This window comes from Sinohyriopsis cumingii, chromosome 3, assembly GCF_028554795.1.
Source record: "Sinohyriopsis cumingii isolate HCF-2022 chromosome 3, ASM2855479v2, whole genome shotgun sequence".
Taxonomy (NCBI): domain Eukaryota; kingdom Metazoa; phylum Mollusca; class Bivalvia; order Unionida; family Unionidae; genus Sinohyriopsis; species Sinohyriopsis cumingii.
In genome coordinates this window covers 107,646,729-107,670,925 of record NC_142963.1, presented here as the reverse complement: position 1 = coordinate 107,670,925, position 24,197 = coordinate 107,646,729, and the positions used below count along the sequence as shown (strand labels likewise).

General features: G+C 33.5%; 1 protein-coding gene across 2 annotated transcripts in view; it reads right to left on the bottom strand.

Moving 5' to 3' along the window:
• Positions 1-1,727: 1,727 nt before the first annotated feature.
• The window catches only part of LOC149803503 (core histone macro-H2A.1-like), a 40,072-nt gene continuing 17,602 nt past the window's right edge, over positions 1,728-24,197 (bottom strand). The window contains exons 6-8 of one of the 2 annotated variants that reach the window (XM_089953236.1): positions 22,741-22,830; positions 17,452-17,626; positions 1,728-11,911 (exon numbers count right to left, since the gene is read on the bottom strand). In XM_089953236.1, coding sequence (XP_089809362.1) covers positions 11,749-11,911; positions 17,452-17,626; positions 22,741-22,830 — 428 coding nt within the window. In that variant the 3' untranslated portion in view covers positions 1,728-11,748. Of the gene's footprint in view, positions 11,912-16,067; positions 16,243-17,451; positions 17,627-22,740; positions 22,831-24,197 lie in introns of both variants that reach the window. The other variant, XM_089953238.1, reaches the window with a different exon arrangement.

Here is a 24,197-nt window from a genome sequence, read left to right as displayed (position 1 = left end):
TGTTAGCTTAGCTGGATTCACTGGTGAAATTTTGTACGTAAGAAGATTTCAATAATCGACGTCTTAACCGTATGTTAGGTCACAGGTCAACTGACCCCAGGTTGTATTGCTTATGTAGTTAGGAGAACGGGTATCATTTGCATGGGGGAATTAAACCATTCTTCCCTAGAAGGATACCCGAGGTGGAGGTTGGCTGTTCAGCATCCCCTCCTCCTATTACTTGTGTTCGTAATTGATACGGAACGTATTCGAAGGAGAAAGCAAATTTTAAAGTAAATTATGTTTTTCAGAGAATACTTACCCAATCATCGTACTTAAAAATCCTCCCAACCACCCCGCCTTGTGAACATCCACGTTAGTATCTCAGCTAAAAACTGGCAACACCTGAAGGTATCAAGGGGAGGTAATGGTCAAGAGGATTGCCCTTTGTATATTGAGCTAGGGAAATAACTAATTTCATCTTTTAATTGGGCTGGATTCGAGAGATAGCAGGCTAATATTCCTAATGTAATGTGATTGGGTAAGTATTCTCAGAGAAACACAATTTACTTAAAAATTTGCTTTTAAACAAATGGGGATTCAACTCTAACTAATTATCTGTTAAAGATGAATCTTACATAGGATGCAAACTCTAGTAACAATACAAGCACAAAGTCCTATAAAGATATCTCCAACAGTTGGAGATATTAACCAGATGGATGGACACAATTTTATAACCAAAATGTGGATAACTCTTATAGATACCATTCTTTTTTACAAAACACACTGTCTAGTTATGATACCTGCCTTAATAAATCATATATTAGCTTTTTGGCTTTGATATGGAGAAAGCTCATCCACAAAAAAATTTAATGTAGTAGTTAATTTTGTTTGAAAATGTAATCGAAACAAAATCATTCCTCATGCATCCATATAATATTATCCATAAAAAAAATCCCACGTTTTCTTTAAAATGCCATCCTGTTGATAACATTTAAAATGCCATCCTGTTGATAACATTTAAAATGCCATCCTGTTGATAACATTTAAAATGCCATCCAGTTGATAACATTTAAAATGCCATCCTGTTGATAACATTTAAAATGCCATCCTGTTGATAACATTTAAAATGCCATCCTGTTGATAACATTTAAAATGCCATCCTGTTGATAACATTTAAAATGCCATACTGTTGATAACATTTAAAATGCCATCCTGTTGATAACATTTAAAATGCCATCCTGTTGATAACATTTAAAATGCCATCCTGTTGATAACATTTAAAATGCCATCCTGTTGATAACATTTAAAATGCCATCCTGTTGATAACATTTAAAATGCCATCCTGTTGATAACATTTAAAATGCCATCCTGTTGATAACATTTAAAATGCCATCCTGTTGATAACATTTAAAATGCCATCCTGTTGATAACATTTAAAACCGTATCCTGGTGGAGCATAAGGTGCTTGCCTTTACAGATCACACATCAACATTGTCTTTATGGGTCGGAGTCACATTTCAGCCAAAGTGGGTGTTTAGAAAAGCCTGCCAGTAGCTTCCTAAGGGTCACTGATTCTTCTTCCACAAAATATACTGGCCACCATGTACTGAAATATACATTAAATCCACACAAAAAAAACCCAAAGAATCCAGCCTGGTGTTGGGGTCTTTTAAGCTGTATACTTGATACTGGTTACCATCCAATATGGCCACTGTTTCTAATAAAATGAATGCAGAAACCAAGAGTCTGTCAAATCCTGCTTTATTCCAGAGGTGAACCATTGACTCATGTGGCAACATTATATTCAACAGGAGAGTGGTCTAACAATCTTCATATTTTCAACATTATAAAAATGCAGTGAATTCAAAAACAAAGTTGGATTTGAATACAAAATTTAAGGGATGAATACACATGCATACAAATGGATAATACATGTAGACTATGATAATAAAAATATGGATACCATGTTATACTCACCTATAAGAAGAGTCCAACTGCAAACTGCACAGACTCAGATCTGCCATCACATAATGTGCTAGCAGATCTGGGTCTGTGTGGTTTGTTATGAGTAAGCAGTAAAACAAACAATATAGACCCTGATCTACAGGCTTTTTATGCTACAGCAGATCAGGATCTTTGTTGTCTGCAGTCTGACTTGTCGTATAAGCGAGTACCAATGGTAATTTTCTATACCAGTAATTAACAAGTTGTTCATGTCAGTATATCAGAAGCTATAAAAATTTCACTGCACATGTACTAAAGATGGAGAGAACAAAGCACAAAGATTAAAGCACAGTGTATTACTATCAATTTTGTGAATTCTGAAATGATAATAAGCTGCTACTACACAAGCATTGAATACATATGGACAACATGCAGGTAATATATTACGCACCTGAAATGCTGACTTTAAAATGTGACTACAGCTGTCCAACAATTTTCAGATAGAGTACTACAGTTTTAGCAGATTAATTTTTAACAAACCAGGGAAGAAATGTTGCAAACAGCAACTTGTATAATTCGATAAGTGACAGTATGACACAGATGCCTCTGCCAATATAAAGCAACTGTAAGATAAAGTTCTAAATTATATAGGGGTCATTCCTCTCTTATAATTTTGTTTAAAATAGGTGAAATCTGAATTTCAGGTCTCCTTAAGTTAAAGTTTCAATCCAATAAGTAATTCAAAAGTTCTTAAGTAGAAACAATGTCTGTGACACAATAATCTGTTCAGCAAAAGTTTGTACAATACTTGGATGTAAAGGATGTGTATAATGGGCAGCTGAACTACACTTATCTCTATGACTGCCTTAAGCATTCTGCGTCATTTATACATGTATTTTACTTTGGTAAATCTATCTTTCTCAAGTCATTAAAATCGGTTGCATGATATAAATACATCTTGAAGATTATTTGTGGCAGGATGAAGTAGGTGACAGTAGCTATACAACAGTCCTATTTACTGGATTGTATGTCAATATATGTAAAGGTCTCCTGTCAGTTATACACTTGTATTTCAGAACTGTTTTGTTCAGAAAAATAGGAAATGGAAATTAATTTGATGTAAAATGCTGTATTTGCTCTAATGTAAAAATAATGCTTTTACAACTTTATTACCCTGTTACCTGATGATTTTTTTCAGGTGCTGTTTACAACAATCTAACCTACTTTACGTTTGAAGCAACTCGGTCAGTCAAGGATAAAACTGTCATGTCGGTGCCTTTAGTCATGATCTGGCCAGTCCCATTTATGTTGACCTTAGAGATTTTCAGACATCAACTTAACTAAAATATTATAATGGCATAATCTAAAATGGAGTATATTTTCCTCTTTCATAGTTGTAATTAGGCCATTCACAAATGATCATTTCTTTGCAAACTGATCAATCAAGAATATAATCTTCAGTGGTTTGCAACTCCAATTTAAGACTTGTTCATAGACTAAACATTGTTTTATAAATTATTCTGAGCAATACAGCTTGAGAGCAGCATCAGAACAAAACTAGTCATTCGAGTATTTTTCCATTTTAATGTTCCTTCTGTGTAACTGTGTAATTTGTAAATGATTAATTCATTTGGTACATGATCAAGGAAGAATGAGATCATAAATGGTTTGTGAAATTCATTCAAAGTTAAATAGAATCATGTGGTTGCATTTTATGATTCACTGTTAACTATATAATAATGGTAGCACCAATATGCAGATTTGGTAGGGTTTTTTTTTAAATTTATTTTCTATCTTGATTATTTCAAGGAAACAGCCTTTTTGAGGATATCACTACATCTTGGATCCAGCTTTGCAGTCTGCTGATATTAACATTAAAAATTTATTAACACTTCAATCTTCTCAACTTAGATAGCATCTAAAGTCTTTAATGAGAGGAAACACCATTTAATTAGGGACCATATTGTGGCAAGACTGATTTTGTTGTTGTTCCTGTATGGAAATCACAGACTGAAAAAAATAAACATTAATATCCATCTATGTCAAAGTACTTTACAAAAGCACAAGAAAATTCATTGTGGACTTGCAAAACCATGCTGCCTTAAGAACAAAATAACATGCACCTAAATTGTATCCCAGTACACTTGTAACTGATACTGTTTTGACGTCATTTTATCACCATATTCACTTGTACAGTCTAAAGCAGTCAGAATTACTCATAAAAGTCATCTTTTATATATCTGGAACACTTCTGATATAACAAAGTGTGCAAATAGTTCATTAATAGTATATTCTTAAGTTCAATAAAGATTTCAACAAGGATAAAATTACTCTTTAAGATATCTAATAGTCTATCATAAACTAAATAAAGATTCATTAAAAATGGTAAGTCATATATCACTGATTTCAAGTTATAACATGTTGCTATTTTAAACATTAATAACGTTACTGATAAAATAAATAATTATTTCTTACTAAAACAACAAAATAAAAACATTTCTCAAAAATCACATTTGGGGATGACAATAAGCCTAAGATTTAGACAACAGGCAATCACAGTTTTACAAAACTATGGAAAGGGTTGCAACTTTAGCCACTTACCAGTATGCTAAAAATGTATCTTTTCAAAATCTGATAAATTAAATCATCATATGGATTCCATACAAATGGGACATAATTATAACAGTATTTTCATGTTGAAAAGCATATATAAGAAAGAAAAGAACTCGTATGAAATTTTAGAACAATGCATAACACAACTGTAAACCTCAGTCCATAGTATGGATTCAATACTGTAAACCTCAGTCCAAAGTATGGATTCAATACTGTAAACCTCAGTCCAAAGTATGGATTCAATACTGTAAACCTCAGTCCATAGTATGGATTCAATACTGTAAACCTCAGTCCATAGTATGGATTCAATACTTTTAAGGATGACTCTTAAGATAAAGAGTGAGATTAATAATTTAATTTTTCAACATTTACTTCATGAATTCATGCATTTCCAATAAAAATTGGAGGGGAAAAAAAACAACTATTGTACTCATCATTTACTCTCTGGATTTCCTGCATAAATTGTGGGTATTTTTGCCCACCAGTGCCAAAAATGAGATTCCGTTGATTAAACTTGATAATTGGACATCAACACAATTTTTCCACAAATATTCTTCTTATAAGGTATAATATTTCTATTTTGACTCTTAGTATTGAAGCCAATTATTATCATTTTATTATAAAACATCTTCAAATCAGGTATGGTTACAAATTACCTTTCAGCTGAGAAGCAGCCTCATTCATGACAATACAGGTAACCTATACAAAGCTTTCAGTAGTTTCCAGTAGCCATTGTAAACATTAATTATCAAGTTCAGACTAAAGTGATCTTGCCAACAAAATGTTGGTCTCTTGACTAATTATAGATGGGACTTTTTAAACTTTTTACCTTGACATTAAAAAATTTAATGTGAACATTTGAAATTTACACTTTTAATTGCTGCTATATAACCAGTATTCTGCTGACATGTCATTAAGCCAACTATCTATTGATCCACACACTTACCTACCCAGCTGTGAACTGGTATAAAAGACATAAAATAATTAAAAAAAGAACATTCTTATCAATGATATATATCAAATTCATATCAATAATGTATATCAAATTCATATCAATGATGTATATCAAATTCATATCAATGATGTATATCAAATTCATATCAATGATGTATATCAAAGCAGAGATACCAAAATTAGTTGATAACAGATTAATGCAGTTGAGGAGTGTACGGTCATCAATATGAAAGTTTACCATTGAATACACTTATTTATTTCCACTTCCAATTGTACTGGTCAGAAAGGGAATTCTGAGTAATCTAGAATGTATATAGCATTGAAAAATCTATGTAGTCATAAACACTAATACTTGACCCAAGTTAGTAAAGCATCAAATATAGGCCACTGACATTCTTTGGTTGTAACGGTGCAGTAGTAACAGAGATGCATCCAATTATCAAGTTTCATCATTGCAACATGAACAGTACCTAATAAATGAACTTTAAACAAAATTTCAACAAAGAAACTAAAGCATGAAATATTGTAACAGAGACCGTTTTTTGTGCTAAGGTTGTAGAGCTTAACAAGATTCATCCATGTTTCATGATTCAAGGTTGGACAGTATGCATATCTATTAGCAAGCCATAAACTTGTGATCCTGAGCTAAACACAAAAACTTGCCTTTAGTCAGTAAAAGGAGAAATATAGGGCATGATGAGCTTTTTGTATTGTAAGGATGGAGTAGTAACTGAGACGGATGTCATCCTTAATTTCATGATTCTGTGTAATGAGCTAAATGCAAAACTTAACATAAGCCAGTAACAAGTGAAACCTATGTCACAGTGACCTTGATTAAATTGGTGTAGAACTAAGACAGATGTAGAAGATGAACTCTACACAAAAGTGAACATAAACCAGTAAATGTGAAATGTATGTATTCTTTTGTTGTAAGGGTGTGGTTCTAATATAAGTCTATCAAAGCATATAGTTTGACGATTCTGGCATAAACAATACACGAGACTGAAAACAAGTCAGTGAAGCATGCAATATGGGTCACAATAACAGACTTTTAACATACAGGTGTAGTACTCATCATGATGTGACTGCTTACCAAGCTTTATGATTACTGGTATAACTGTATATACTGGCAACAAAAAAAAACTTATTTAGTCGAGAGCCAACACAAAAAGAACTTAACCGAAGCCAGTAAAATGTGAAATGTAGGCCACAATTAGCCTTTGTTGTAATACTAATAAAAATGCATTCAATAATATTTAATGATTCTAGAAATGAATTGTGCAGCTTGAAAGATAAACTTAAAAGATAAAACTTAACCAAAGTCAGTGAAGTGTAAAATATGGGTGACAGTGACTGAATTTTGTGATACGGGTTTAGTATTCATCAAGATGCATCCCCTCCACCAAGTTTCATGATTCTAGATATAACAGTATGTATACGGGTACAAGAAACCTAATAGGTCATAACTGAAACAGTGACCTTCTTTTGTTTTAAGGACATCATATGAAAAGAGATGCACACAATCACCAAGTTTCATAATTCTAGCTTGAAACAATAAAATAAAAATTTCAACAAAGTCACTGAAGTATCAAATAAAGGTCACAGTGATCTACTTTTATGATGAGCATGTCATACTCCTCAAGATACATGCATTCCCTCACCAGGTTTCATAATTCCTGGTGTAAGTGTACAGAGCACAAAAAAAACCTGAGATAACTTAAAAAACTTCACCCAGAATGTACAATAAACATATGTACAAAGTTAGCCCCCTCGGGCTCCTCCAAAGGGGCCAAGTGCAATGAAACCCACTCCCAACTGTTACCCAGGACCTTCAAAGAATGTATGAGATTTGGTGAGGTTGTACATACATATATTCTTTTATCTGTGGTTATGGTGATGTCATAGGTAGTGCAATAGCTCTCCACTTCATAGCAGTGTACTAAAAGTGATAAATGTTGTTTCTGGTTGACTTTTAATGCCACTTTCAGTACATTCTTCGCTATATCATGTCAAGGAAATGGGAGCTAAGTGCCCTTCTCAATGACACACTGAGGTAGCCAACCTGAACTGATCTGGGTGTCAAACCTGCTACCCTGGGATTATGAATCTAATGCTCTATCAAGTGTGCACCACAGCTTCAAACAAAGACTTTTAAAGATAACTGGTCTCTTTGTTTTTTAATGGGAGTAACAAATCTATATATCAAAAATGAACAATTCTGACAATGTACATTATCTGCCTCCCTTTTTGTGTACATAAAGCTATACTCCACTCTGCCAGGAGTAATTAGAGGAAGAGGAAATACTCAATTAATATTTATGAAATCCCACAGAAAAGCATCATATAATGTGAGAAATTCCTTCCTAAATATTGTATTTGCAAAAATATTCCACATGACTTTTCATTGTGGACATTCTGAAATCTGCATGAAGAGGAGTTAGAAACATGGATCTCCAAAATAGACTACAACTTGAAATTTGCAATTAAAACTTCTAAATATAGAAAATTCACTTTGTGGAAGATGCATCCATTAACAAAAAAATGAGAAATAAAAAGTTCACTGCAAACAAAATAAATACATATTTTGAAGTTTCACATCTAAGAAACAATTCATACATACACACAGTATACTTATCAACAATATTTGTCCCTACAAAAAATGATGTACTGATGATAAACTGCATCACAGAACATAAAGTAACAATATGTCTAAAATAAAAGTGTACTTTTTGATAAAACCTTTCTTGTTTAGCTTTGAATAAATATAAGTGCAAATGCTAAGAATAACATTACTATGCACAAACTAGGTCTTCATCCATGTTTAATTAAAATATTATCAGAAACAACTATTCAAGAATACAGGAAAAGGCAGTCAAAAAATAACCCAAGATCACAAAGATATAGGTCATGGGTGAGCCACTTCAAAGTTTTGGAAGGCTATTACCCTGATGGCATTACACAGAAAATTGACAAAGTTCCATGTTGCCAGATGGAATTACATTTGATAAAGCTGTGTTATGGTAGGAAGCTTAAACTCCAACTCAATTAGCCATTAAACTTTGATTCTGCCTGTGTCATTCAAATTTAGCAAATGAAAAGTGGTACCTAAAGCAATTTTTTAAGTTCTGAAATTCTAACTTTATTCTGAAGAAATTAACAGGATTTAAAAAGAGTACAAATACAAATACCCCAATCTATGCAGCATCTGTTGCCATTTTAACTGTAGCTGAGTTTTTAACTATTTTAAGAGGTTTAGAGAGTTGGTCTTTAACATGAAAAGTCATGGATCTGAAAGCCTGCCAAGATAATAGTTTTTTCCATTCCTTTCTGAAAAATTTAGTTCCAAGATAAAACAAAAGAAATCTTTGTACAGACACCTTGTGACCATAGGTAAAAATGTTTAACTTTGCAGTTAAGTTTAAATTACATGCTCAAAAAGATGAGAATATAAAGCTAAAATTCATTAAGAACTATTTATCAACAATGTAGAAAATAATCTTGATGATGACGGCAAAAAGTTTCAATAAAAAATGTGATTTTAAAAGTGGTGACCTACTTTCACATTGATATACCACAAATGTTAGGTGTACAACGTGATTCAATGCGACTATTTCATGAAAGAAAACGTCACAAAACTATTCTTTGGTTAACATTCTGGCCCTGTATTCTTGAAACTACTTGACCAAGAAACCCAAATGTCAAGTCCACAAATCTGGACTGTCAAAACCTTTAACTACCACAAATATAGTTTCATAAACATTATCTAAATTTTCTTAAATTGGGGTCCCTATACTGGAATGCTGAATTTCAGTGATGTGGTAGTCAAAATCATACATGCTTCTTGAGGTTTTATGCTTAAGCTTGAGTTTATTGCTCTACAATTATTAATAATACATGCCCATGCTCTGAATTTATTTCATTGTAGAAAAGGTTGACTACCAGTCTTTCCACATGTAATTACTGAAGTGTAATTTACTTCTAATATACCTGTATTATGATCATGCATTCTACTTAATAAAGAAATAACTCTAAAATTACTCAAAGACATGCATAAAGCATATCAACTAAGGATAAATTGTATATATCCTCGTAAAATATAAAAATATTGACATAACAGATGTCAACATAAAAAATTAGTTCTCAATACTAATTACGTCAGCACTATTCCATTTTAATGTTAGTCCAATTAAATGTTTAACTGATGACAAACTGAGTTTTATCTCGGAAAGTTATTTATATCTTTCATTTGATATGATCATGTAATTCTGTAATTGTACTTTTTAAAAGTACATTTAAATAAAGATACCAAAAATAATTTCTATTGTTTTTTCATTAAGCTGAATAATTAAGTGAATTAAGGTTGGGTCAGTAGAGTGTAAATGTTAAAGTCTCCTTAATAGTGTAATTGTAAACAATTACCTTACCAATGGAAAAGCTACATAACTTGTAATATTTCATAAAAAAACTTATATAGCTCCAAAAAAAAAGTGAAAACATGTAAATTTTGTACCTGTTTCCTCGTGCTAATTGAAATTAAGGCATCTCATTTGATGAAGATTGACATGGTATTGCATCATAATAAATTTTGAAATTATTTGATCTAAACCCTGACAAAAAACACCTGGGTCCTTCACAGTGAGACTTTACTCTACTCCAACTGAATTGGTTCTAATCAAAGGCTGTATTTATCCATTCTGAGTAAGATATGTTTTAGGATGGAGTAACATTTGTTACTTGAGCTCTTGAGTAATGCTTGGTGATGGAAGGGCCAGGTCACAAATGTGTGGGATGAATTTTTACTCACTCAGTAATATACCATAGGGGACATCAAGCATTAAAATTTCCAGAAATCTAATAAAAAGTACAATACACAAGAATCTACTGCCATGAGAGCAACTTTTACAACATTTTACAAATCTTCCTCCATGCAATTAAAGAAATAATTACAATATGTTATACATTCCGTCAAAGATGAAATGTCCTGCTTGAGCAACTATGATGCAATAATCTACTTTTAATGAAATACCTAACAAATATGACAGTGTTGTTTGTCATTTTTCATACCTTTTATTTTTACATGCACCATAAGTCTAAAAAAAATTGCAATTATTTTTTACCCTCTATATTTTCAAAACAACAAATTTGTCTTCAATACAAATTTACAAATTGTAGGTATCTAAGAATTTATAAAATTAGTATTTTAACCAATATCAGACCTGCCAACCCTAAAATGACTTCAGTAAGAAGTTAATCTTGTTTTGTAAGTTTTACCAATTTACAGAAAGGTACAGCAAAATAAGTAATGCTGTTGATGATATGGAAAGCTTGCATTTGAACAGTTTTGAAGTGTGGTCTGTTGCAGCAAGGGCAACATTATCTTAAACTAAAATATTAGTAAAGTACACTCCAGCTTTAATGACCACCAGCTTATTTTCAGAAACTGCAGCAGCAAAACCACATGTACATCAAAGACTTTACATTTAAATGAAACTTTACTTGAATAATATTTGTCTTTTTTAATTCACATGGCAGAGTAATCATCTCTTCCACTGTAGGCAATATTCCGATATAAAAGACACGGTGTTCATTAATATAACTGTCCTCTTTCCTGCTATTCTTCCAAGGATGGCCAAGGATCTAAATATTCTTTATTATACTACTGTGCTAATAGTCTGACTTTTAAATGGCTGATATTTCCTTTTCCTTCAACATGTTTCTCTTTGTTGAATGGCATTTCCAGATAATGATAAAATGTAAAAGTAAAAACTTGATCATGTAGACACTAAGCAAGAACAACACTGGTAGATTAAAGCATCTGAGAAACCTCCTGTAAAATTAGTCTGGTTTCTCTGGCCAATTTCGTTGAGTGTAATATGAAAACATAGATCCTGACTGAACCCAGACAAGCTAATATCTGGATCTGACTACCACAAGCAGTTTTTTATTTTCTAACTGATCTGAACGTACATAATTAAGGGTCCTTTCAGCAAGCATAACAGTAAATTCATAAGGGTTGGCAAGTCTGCTGTAATTATTCATACTCAAAAAAATAATTAAAGAGTCTCAAATGTTTTAAGACAATCTCATAAACACGGTAATGCCATTTACACTATTAATATGAAAACAGCTGGGCTCCTGATGAAGGGTATCCATTTTGCAGAAAACTGGTTGCAGCTTATTTGCACTCAAAAATATTACAGATGATAGATATGGTGGATGCTCAGTCTGTTGATGATGGACAGCTGAGGGAGAAAGTTAAGAATCCAATTTAGCCAGTTCACTTGTGTAAATAGTTATACTCTCCATGTCAAAGAGCACAAAGTACACCTGTTTGAGGGAACTGGACATCACTGTCACAAAGTAATTGCTAATTGCTCGCAGAATGATTTGAGCTGCTGTCTGTTTTGGAAATCCAGCACTGAAGACAAAAATAGAAGGAAAAATGGTTATTGACCAGCTTTCAAAACAAACATTCAAACAAATGAATGAATACATAAAAGCAAATCCAAACTTAAAACTGGATGAAATTTTTTTAAAAGTAGTATATGTCCTGTTAGATACATCCAGTAACTATATATAATAAAAATGACAGGTACATTATACCTTGTGAAAGTTTGTGCCAAAACAAAATACATTAAATTTACATTGATTGCAAATTGAATAACAATAAAAAAACTGCATGGTCATATATGACAGCTGTTATACTAATTTATCCGGCTGCTGAGGACTGTGCCAACTAGTACTGGGAATAAGCTGAAATTTCATGATCAATCATAATTTTTTCTAATGACAATGGAAAGCAACCTCTATGAAAACCAAACCAAAACTACCATGAACAGTACATTAAAGCCCCACCCAATGTTTAATAGTCATCTATGCAATAACTTCAGTTATTTTGCAACAACTATTTTTTCTTTCAGTACAATATTTTGACCTTTGACCCTAAAGACATTCATCAACTCTAGTGTAGATATATGTTTGAACATTTCTGTGCCAGAAACAATTTTTCATTTATCAATCACAGTGACTTTGACCTTTCAAACCCTAGGTCAATAGACTTCATCAATACTCAAAATGCATGCCATCCACAAAGCTTGGTCCTGGTCTGTGATGTAGGATACTGTGCAGTATCAAAATGACATTAACATTTGACTTTCAAAATAAAATCAATAGACTTCTTCCTTACAAAAATGCAAGCCACCCACAAAGTTTGGTAAAGGTAGATGGTGTAAAACTAAAGTTATTGTTAGGAAACAGACATATGGACAATGTCAAAATATATGCTTCACCTTTTATATAAAAATGAATAATAATCATATGGGCAACTCAGTACTAATCCAAGTGTAATTAATTTGAAATCTCTTCAGTTCTTTTTTAATGTCATTTTAAAACACAAAACCAAACCAAACCAAACCAAACCAAACCCATCCTTCCATCCAGCACATAATCTTATTTGCACAACTAATCCCTGCAGTTTTTCATATATTGCTACAAAAATTTGGTAAATATTATGGTCATCACTTGAAGATGCATATTTGACAAATCACATTTTTCCAAAGATTAGTATTAAGAGTTATTGCCCTTTATGAAACATCAGTATGTAACACAATCTTGTGAACTGTTACAGCTTTTGATGGACTACATGAAGCTTGGTAAATGTTATGGTCATAGTCTGAGCTGCACATGACAACCAATCATTATGCTCCTTTTATTTCTGTTAGAGTTACTGCCCCTAACTTGGGGCCTGATATAGTGTATGAACAAATCTTGCAAACTGGATTACCACAAAATGTTGTACATGTTATGGTCAATATCTGAAGATGCACACATCAAAGAGTTATTGTCCTTTTGTCTTGCAACTGATGGCAGTGTATGACAGAATCTTGAAGAAGAAAAAAAAAAAAAACAACTAGTCCTGCAGTTCTGATGTATCACTGTGAAAATTGGTACACATTATTGGCATTGTCTGATGATTTACATAATCTGACAGATCACACTGCTGCAATTTTTGCTAAGAGTTATTGCTCTTGAAGACTTTGAACTGGATGTAATGTATAATAGAGTCTTTACAATGAATTGTCACACCACTTCTTCCATTTTATGGTCATCATCTGAAGAAATGCTTATCAAGAAATCATTGTGCTCATGAAATGTTTCTTAGTTATTGCTCTTTTTGTCTCACAGCTAAATGAAGTGCAAGACAGAATCTTGTGAATGCAACTTGTCCTGCATTTATTATAGATTACTGTGAAATTTGGTACAAGTTAAGATCATCTAAAGATATGCTTGGTGACAAATCTGTGCTCCTATCATTTTTGCAAGAGCTATTACCCTTTCTGATTTACAGTTGGATGTAATATGTGACCTGAAAGCAAGTACTCTTGCAGTTTTATTGGACTGCTGTGAAACTCAGTACATAAGAAGATATACATGTTGACCAATGATTCTGAAAATCAACTTCAGAATGGTAATGAACTTTTGTTTACCACAGACTCCTCTCAACTGGTGGGATGCAGGCAAGGCAGAGATAAACTATTTACCATTCCTCAAGTTTAAAATTTTAGAAATAATGGAATGATTGTGATATTTTTTTTTTTTGGAGGGGGGAATCTAATCACATAGAAATAATGGAATGATTGTTATATTTTTTTTTGGGGGGGGGGATCTAATCACAATGTTTTTCTTGAAAATAAACCAAAATGAAGTTTAATTTTTTTTCAAATTTCCAATATGTGCACCTGCAAAATATTCCTTGATATAACAAAACTATAGAATTCATATAGAATATGATTGGGATTAGTGTAAAGAAATCTATCAAAATACATTTGAATTTCATTCACAGGAAAATGTTAGGTATACCTGGTTGAAAGATTTATGCAGCTCTAAGAAAAAATTGAAATTCATCAAGTCATCAAACTTCCAAATCAATTACACAATGAATGAATCACTGTATTGAAGTGATTGTCAAATATTACGGAAAATTCTAATAATTACAAATAGTTGCATAAATAAATTCAACCCTCAAGAAATAGACAAAACAATTAACCACTGTTTGCAATTACTGTCAAAGCATTCATAATGGGCACATGAATACATGGGTAAAAAAATTCATCAGGGGAATTTAAATACCAAACTGGTTTACAAATGTACACAAATACATGAAACAAACAGTCTCCATTAATTTTCCCATGAATTTAGCCACATGTCATTGTATTGTTAGCCTTTATCCTTCATATGGTTATCAGGCTAAATACAGAAACCTGCAAATCGTGTAGTGGAAGCAGTTCCTTTCTGGTATCATGAACCAATAACATGAGGTTTTCTGCAATTTTAACAAATCCAAATGTTTGTAACAAGGGCCTTGTACAAATTTGTAATTAATTCACAATATACATTTAGAACTAAACTAAGACAGGTATTTCATAATGATGGGAATAACTCAGAATATGAGTATAACTACACCACACAAAGTAACAGTAAACTTTCAACCAAATTCTTTCTGAATAAAAATAAGCTCTAGGATGGAAGAATCTTTGTTTCTTACTTGTCTGAAAAGTAGAGAATTTCTTGAAAATTCATAAAACTCTAAAATGTTTCTTACAAATTTTAAATCCTGGGCAAGTAGATGACAATTTTACTTGCCAGAGAAAATGTTTAACTTGTCCTTGGCTACCAGACAAAACATTTTCCAACCCTGATACTCTATTAATAAAGATTGGAGTATGGTAATCAGATTCTCTTCAATTTAAATTCTCTTTCTTACATGAAAATAATCTGTTGATACAGTCTATGGATTAAACAGTGTTGATACATTAGTCTAGACATTATATAGTGTTGTTCGTGGAAAGCTGCAGTCACAGCAACAGCCACTAAGTATGTGAACTTTTCTGCAAGCATAAAATTGTGACTTTTAAGACATAATTTTGCAGCCAAGAATTTAAGCACAGATTGTATTTACTTGGGTACAATATATGACAGTTACACACAAAACAGACCCTCATCTGCTATCATTTAATTACTCTCCAGATCTACACTGTTCATTCATTTATGATTTTAAAAATTTACCAGACCTTGGTAAGAAGCACTTAGACTGGATATAACTGCATCATGTGATGCAGAAAACTAAAAGTTATTAGTTCATACAATGTAACAACAGAAAAGAATCACTTGCATATTCATCCAATATTATTGTGTTCTAAGCAATATTTGCAAATGATGGTTAAAATATAGTTCTGTCATTTATTCATTGAGATACATTATTGTCTTTATAACTATTTGTAAGTATTCTCAATGAATTTAATATTTGACAGAATTTATGAATGAATGAAGCCTGAAAATTCTGTACTATACTTGCAAACCCATTTATGCAGTATGTAAATGATATATAAATGATTCTGAAGCTACATGAGTTGATGAATCCTGTAAATTATAATGTCAAATTCTTAAATGATTCAAGCCAACAGAATAAGCATTATGCAGGGTATAATTGTTAATTGGTTTGCTGTCAAAAGCACAAAAGCATGAAACAAATAGAAAATGAAAACCTCTGCTATCTGATTGTGCATAGAGCTTACCGCCCACTTCCAACAGATGGGAAAGCAATGCTTTTTAAGTTCTTTTCATCCGCCAGGGCCAAACAGTTTTTGATGGTCTTCTCAAGGAGTTCCGGGGATTTGGGTGTACCCCAGTTGGGACCATTACAATGGATTACAAACTTAGCAGGGAAGTTGTGTCCAGGACAGATAACAGCTAAAGAAAACAAAAACATATGAATAATGGCACGTTCATACCCATTTAGACGATGGAGTGTTCATACCCAGTGTGACAATAGCTCCTGACCTGCTGTTACATTCTACTAACTAATGTAATATAGTCATCTAATAAGATATTTTAAAAAGCCAATTTGTTTTTGCTTTTACTGAAAATAAAATTGCAGTTGATAAATTAGAATTTGTTAAGCGATAACTACTCCTTCTGATAGGTATGAATAAATAATGACAATAAAACAATATGAACCTATACCTTAAAAGTTCATATATGTTTGCAGGACAAAGAAGAAGAAAACCGATCAATGTGCCTATGATATAACAGCAGGTCAGGAGCCATGAATGTTAAAAGAAGAAAAATATGCATTCTTCATAACCACAGATGACACATGCTAGAAGTTTATCTGTTGGGAAATCATGATGCTTCATGTAGAGAACTTTTCTCTGCTTGTCAGCTGCAATTTGCATTCCATTGATTACAAAAATGACTAATTTGATAAGAGAATGACAGCTACGGAAAATACTCTGAACTTTCGATGATTCTGCTTTAGCTTTTTAATTACTGAAATAGTCAAAGACAACTGGGTCATTTTATTAAATCTACTCAGTATTTTAGGAACTGGATGCTTGAAAAACTGCATAAAATGTACAGGTGATGGAATTTTGAGTTATATGATGATTTATCCAGTTCTGTTCCATTAGTTGTAAATTTATGGTCAATGCAAGATGCAACTTTGAGAAGAAAAGAAAAATTATGTTCAAAAAACTAATGAAACATTAAGGATGGGCAATACAAACTTTATTTGACTGATAAAGAATCCAAACAATTATTTTAAAGAAAGCAGCAAATATTATCATATAAGCTAGTCATACAATTCATTTTTAAGTATACATAGCTATTAACTAATTTAGCACTGATAAGGGAAGCACTGTGATCTTTTGTACCATATTTGAGAAACTGACCTAAGAATCAACACATGGCGGAAGTCTAACAAATATATCTATCGTGTTTAAACAGTTCTTGACTTCTAAATGAGCCTTGTGCTCCATTTTTTTTTGAACAGCCATGAACTACATAATGCATCATTAAAATTTCAAACCAACAGATAAACTTAAAAAGCTGAGTTCACAAAGCAGTCTTGTATATAAAAAGCATGCAATAATCCTAAACCATTAGAATGCCGATACTTACTTTCCACTACTTATTGATGGTAGAGCTATTGATTTCAAATTTTTTTCGTCTGCTAATGTGAGAACATTTTTAACAGCTTTCTCCAACATCTGCTGAGCATTCTGTGAACCCCATGAAGGACTGTTTACATGGATGACATATTTAGCAGGAAAATTACGACCTGGACATATTACCGCTGAAATGTGAAGCATCACTCATTACTAATCCAATCTCTACAGTATAAAATGATTCCGTGGAACAGTCTCACATGCAAACCTTGCCCTTATATACACTTCATTTTTTGTGGGATATGTTGCTTTAAACGTCTTAATAAAAAAAACTCTTAATAATTACGAACTATGATATCACAATTACAAAAGTAACAGACGTATCTCAGCTAAATAAATTTGTTTTTTTTGGTGTCAAATGTTAGTAATCAAGATATTTAATGCAGACAAGAAAACCCCACATTTGCTCAGCTCACTTTTTATTTAGCCAAGTAAATAACTTGAACATTAATGTTAATTTAGGGTGTGTATGGATGTACATATGGATAAAAACATAGACATCAAAGTGATTGCTGAATTCAGTGCCCAACAAACAATTCTGGACATTTGAGCTCTGATAATTATTTAAATGCCATTTGTACCTTGATTTGCCTTGGCAGATAGTGAGGATAGTTAATGAAATGAGGAATTAAAGTGCAAATCAAACACAGCAGACTTAAATTTAATGGTGGTAACTGAGGGTGTCAAGAGACATGGAGACAATAAACTGGGGCAGCACTCAGAATTAAGTAGCAGATCCAAAACGCAAAAGTTATATCCATTCAGTCAGTTATCCTGACTTTTCACTCATGAAATTGTGTATTTTTTTTGAGGGGTAAAACTAATTTTAATGTAGTACTTACATGTTACAACTGCATTGGTTTCCTTTTTCAAGTCCCCAGTCCAAGATAATATTTTCTGCTCCAAATTAGTAATTGGAGGTCCAGAGAATTGAAAAGATCGTGACCGAATTCTGATTCTGTAGTTATAATCAATGAAATATCTTCCTCTTTTGACTTGGACCAAAACCAAGACATCAGAGTAGGGTGGGAGGAAGAAATGACTGCAAAAGTAGCAAGTATTACATAGTTGATTTTATTCTTCCCCCCCCCCCACCAAAAAAATGGGGGTGGGGCAAGGTAAATCTAATTTGAGTGATATGATACCCACGAGTAACTATTGCCTTGTCTGCCTTTTTCAGGACAAAATTACCCGTGTCCAAAAGACAGACATTAAATGAAAGGTTCCAGAACATCGGAAACAGAAAGAAAATAGACCAGTTTACACCTAGAACATAGGTCCATGTGCAGTAATCATCCTCATTTTACTTGGTTCCAAACTAACTTGTGGGACATTAGGGCGGCTTGGTTCTTCCTGGGGTATTCCTTCACCAACTATACTGGTCTACATGTATAGTCTATCAGTGCCTGTCAAACCTGCCTGTATAATCTATCATGTGCTGAAAAATGGCAAACAACAATTCAACACACACATTTTAACAGATTCATCACCCATCCCTATTGCCTTGTTGAATTTGCCTGTTTGGAGGGAGGCTGGTGGTCTCAAAAACTAGTATAAGAACGATATACTCACCCTTATGGTAGATGTGTTTACTACTTATGTTAGCAACAGATAGGGCCACTTCTTGTGCATGTAGGCCCAAGAAAAATATGCCTTCACTCCGGTGCACTAAAGACCAAAGGTAGGAGGAGAAAATAGCATGTGACCAGCAAAATGCAACTCTCATAATGTCCTCCAATGATGAATTGGTTTGATAAGCCCATGAAAGTATAAGCAGCACTAACTTCATGGGCTTTAATTCTCACGAAGAAATGGTCCATATCAATGAGGGACTGATAAGCTCTCTTGATAATGTAGATGCTGAAATACAGTGTGACCCTGCTATAACATGCTCCATTATAACACAAATTCGAATATAACATGGTCATGGCATGGCTCCCAAAATTTTATATACATGTATTTATCTTGTAAATGAAAAAATATTGGTTTCTTCTTAAAAGTATGAAAAATAACGTGCAAAAAGGTTTTATCACTTTGGGGACGAGATCATGTATGAATTCAAACAAAATGAAAGTTGTGTAGCTCTTGAAATTTTAAAATTTCATCAATTTCTTTAAGTTTCATGCTAAAAGAAACATTGGAAATATGAGTATCTGAACCAATAGCCAGGCCTTTTGAGAACTCTGATCTTAAGTTTATTATCGAAAGATGTCAGCTAGTAAGTATTAATTTTATTATTACTGATCCATTGACAATAAAGCCAATAAGTCTTGTTGTTTGTCTTCAATCTATTCTGTATGCAATCATCACTCCAACAACATACATCTGTTCTTTAAACTGCTGACACAACCAAGCACCAAACAGGGTGATTGATAAAAGATTCTTAACTGAATTTATAAATCAAATATTTAAGTGCTTTGCTAATCATAAAAGTCAATTTTAGAGCCCAAACTGTTTCAAATTATAGTGCAAACATTTATTAAACATCAAAAATGAAAGACACCAACATGTGCACGTGGCTCGTGGGTGTTGTGAGAAACAATCAGTTGACCAGTAAATAATGTCATCCATTCCCTTAAAAATTGATTAACAATTATTTTTGATGTAGTCATTAAAATGAATAGGTGTAAAAGTGTAAATTAGTGGACATTTACAACAGATAATGGGACATAGAAACTTAAAGCTTTTACTGTTAAAGACAAGAATGGACAGGATTAAGTATGGTGTTCAAATTTGTCAGTTGACGAATATGACTGACTTTGCCAAAAGCAAACATGACAGTAACAGAAAACAGCTAAAGATCAATCAGTTTACAAAAAAAAATATGAAACAACAAAGTATTTCAATTCGCAGGTGAGAAAATTGTACTAGTATTCATTTTATACAGACACCATTTATTTACCTTGGGAAGTACTGAAACATAAATGAGCTTCATTTTTCGATGTGTAACTTTGCTATTTATTTCATTGAATTCAAACACATAATGACCTGTGAAAAAATTATTAAATTTATTAAAACTGTGCATATTTTCCATGGAATTAAATGTGTTGTGGATTCACCACACATGACTGATCGGCAGGCGAGTACACGGTGTTGATACTCTCCATGCTATACACCAGATATGTATATATAAACAGAGAAATTCTAGCAGTATAAAATTTATATAGACATGGTTTACTGACCTTGGGACATGTACATGCATAAATATTAAGTCACAAATGTAACAATGTGTGGTTCTCTGAAAAAGTAAAATATTCTATATGCAATCTCTGTTTTCACTACATGTGTATTCCTCATTTAATATGCATTAAGATGGTAACTCAGCTGTGCCAATGAAGGACCATATTTTTGCATCTGCTTTTGTTACACCCCCACCCGATGAATCATTTTCTTCAGATAACTTAGTTGCTTATGTGTGTGTTTGTTTGGATTTTTAACATATCTTTAAAAAAATTTCAGTGATATCTATGATGTCTGCAGTGTGGCAGTTAATAGTGATGTCTGCATGATGTCCCACCCAGTCACATTATCCCGACACCAGACCGACCATTCCTAACACTAACCTCTTAATGCTAAGTGCCAAGCGAAGCAGCTCTTAGTACCATTTTTATAAGTCTTTGGTATGACTTGGCTAGGGATCAAACCCAGCATCTGAGGTGGATGCTCTAACCACTAGGCAACCGAAGCGGTTCTCTTAGTTGCTTATAACACGGTTCGGTTTATAACAAGGTCAGATTATGTGGACCCTGAAAACCATGTTATAGCATGGTCACATAGTATTAGTGGAGCACTGAAAATGTATGAAGTCATTTCCTACAACTTCTTCTACCTTCTAAAGTAATCAAAAAGAACTGTAAAAGCCAAAATGGGCAGAGATGTCTATCTTGATCATCCCCAGTATAGATACAATTTAGACTGAAGATGTCAATAGGCAGTAGAGCTCCTGAATGAAGCTATTTTTTTGCCAGAAAACCTAGGTGGACTCCAGTGAGTTAATTAGAAACAACAGGCTTAGATGGTTCTGCCTTCTTTTAGAAAAATCTCTGAAGCTGGAGAGAATCTCTTGTGCTGCATTACATCTAGATCTTTTACTCACCCATTCAAATATGGTTTGGAAACTCTTTTAATGTTTTAAATGGACCAGGAATTTCCTAAGCAACATAAGGGGTGATCTGTTCCCCCTTCTATGTTGAGACTGCAGGTCTTGACAACCTGCTACAGGGTGTACATTCTTGCTTGGCCCCTTAAGGCCCCCCTCCCCTGGTTGCTGGGGCATTGCAAGTAAAGATTTTTATGGGGATCTGGGCTCATCTTCCAGTTAAGATGCCAAAGCACACATGCTGATCAACTAGTACACTAGGAAGAGGAAGAGGAGTGAATGTGACTCCCTATGGACAACTGCCATTCTCCTCAAGGAATAAAAGATGCTTCCTGGATCTTATGAATTGGGTGAAAGCTCCCCGCTTGTCACCAAAATAAGGGTGGCATAGGAAACAATGGGGGTGGGGAATGGCCATATGTCAACATTTACTTCACACTCTCAACTGCTCCATTCTGTTAAAGCTCTACTGAAATTAAGATCCTCATTTATGTCTCCTCTAGTTGTACAAACATTGATCTGTTCATGGTTTCTGAGGTTCTATTCCTTATTTTGTATGAATATGGTTCTGTGCTGAGAACACCTTTCAGTCTGCTGCCTGAAGAGGCATATGCATAGCTAGCTAAGACTGCTGGAACAAGTTTGGAAATTTCCTTACTGTTGTTATGTACAATTTCCCACAGCTCAAAAGTATTGACTCTTGGATATCTCTGCTCCAAATAAGATTTTTTATTAACCAAGTTTCACTTTCTTCAATCTGTGCTTTGATGACTACTGTGCCAGATTTCTTATCTGTTCCATATTGCTGTATTAGTGGTTTAAGTTCATCAATGCCATTTTCTGCATACTCAGACTGAGGTATTGTGATCAAATGAAAATTACTTTTTTAATTTCTTTTTTGATTCTTATTTATTTAAGTTATCTTGACCCTTAGAGTACTAGAAAGTTTTGTAGCACAAAATCCCTCAGTGCTGAATTGTTTTCTGAGAAAAGAAATGAAAACTGCACTGTACTTTTAAATTGCCTATATTTTAGCCAAAAACCAATTCTGATGTTACTGGCAAAGATTTTACATGACTGGCATATTCACCCATACATTAAGAAGTACAATTATTTTACTGGACCATAAGTCATGTACTATACCTCCTGCTGTGTCCAGATTGCCATTTGAGGTGTGAATGTTCTTAACCTCCTGCTGGAACTCCTTTCCTCCTGCCTTCTGCAGAGTTTGACCTAACAATCAACATGAAAATAAAATTATTGTAAATTCGCTTTTATTCATTTAGTATCAGTTGTTGTGGATTCTGTGGGTTGCTGCAGTTCTATCAGACACAAAATAAGATTCAACCTATGAAGAAAACAAAACCTCTCTTTGAACACTGGCATTTATATCCATGAATTTATGTAACCAATTAAAGGAATTTTTTAAAGCAAATTATCTTTATCCAAAAGTACAGTAATTATCTGATCACTCTAAAGGTAGGAAATAACCTCTGATACCTGTGAATCAAGACCTCCCATAAAGACAAAAAAACCACAACTGCTTTACAAAATTACATCACAAACAGAAAGGGAACTAACTCTTACAGATCAACTGCCCTTGACCTAGCAAGGTGGCCACCTGTATTCAGAATGTTTAACCTTCCAAGCCTGAGCAAAACCTACAACAGGATGCTCACATTTATTGGGAAAGGTGGGAGGAATTGATAGTAATGTGATCAGGTAAGTATTTTCAGAAACATACTTTACTGAAAAATTTCCACTCTCTATCAAATACATTACCTAGTCATATTAACATTAGGAAAATATGTAAGACGAGGAGGCAATGCCTAAGCATCCAACTTCTACCAATGTCATCCTGTAACTGCTCAAGTGGAATGATGAACTTCTCATAATGTAAGGATTATACATTAATACTTGTGCAAGGGAGATCCCTTTCCTGGCTATTGCCTTATGTACAAATGTTTCCTGGGTGAACCCAAAGAAAGTTATAAGGGCTGAAATTATACTGTCATGAATGGGGCATGGTAACTGTCTGAGCTGTTACCAGTGGCCTGATGAGGCCATGTCATAAAACTAGAAACTGGAGAAGGCAGGCTGAGTGTGCCAGCCAAATGATTTCATTGACTTCAATAAAGATATTACATTATGGGGAGGCTAATGGAAACTGCTTGGATTTCATGAGCCAAAATCTTCAGAACTGTACCTGATCCTATGAGAGTTCAGAGCATGTCAATCTAATAACACATTTTAGCCAAGTGGCTACGTGTGCCTTATACTGCTAGGAAGAGCTTTAGCCACAGACATTCTGTGTCTCAAATAGCATCTATGAGCACAGTTCTGTAGTTTAGCCTCTCTTGATGGCTGATCAAGGACAGAGGTCAAACAATTTTGTAACCTGTTTTTAAAGCAGAAAACCAGGTTGCATCATGACTAAGCACGTGCAGCTCACTCACTTCTGCAAAGTAATGCTATCAAGAAGTTTCAGTGATGTCAAAGACAGGGGTTCAATTTGGAAGAGATGAGCCATATTAAGACCGATGGCAGGTTCCATTTTTGGAACAAAGTGAGAGAGCATGGTCTGGATATGTCAAAACTGG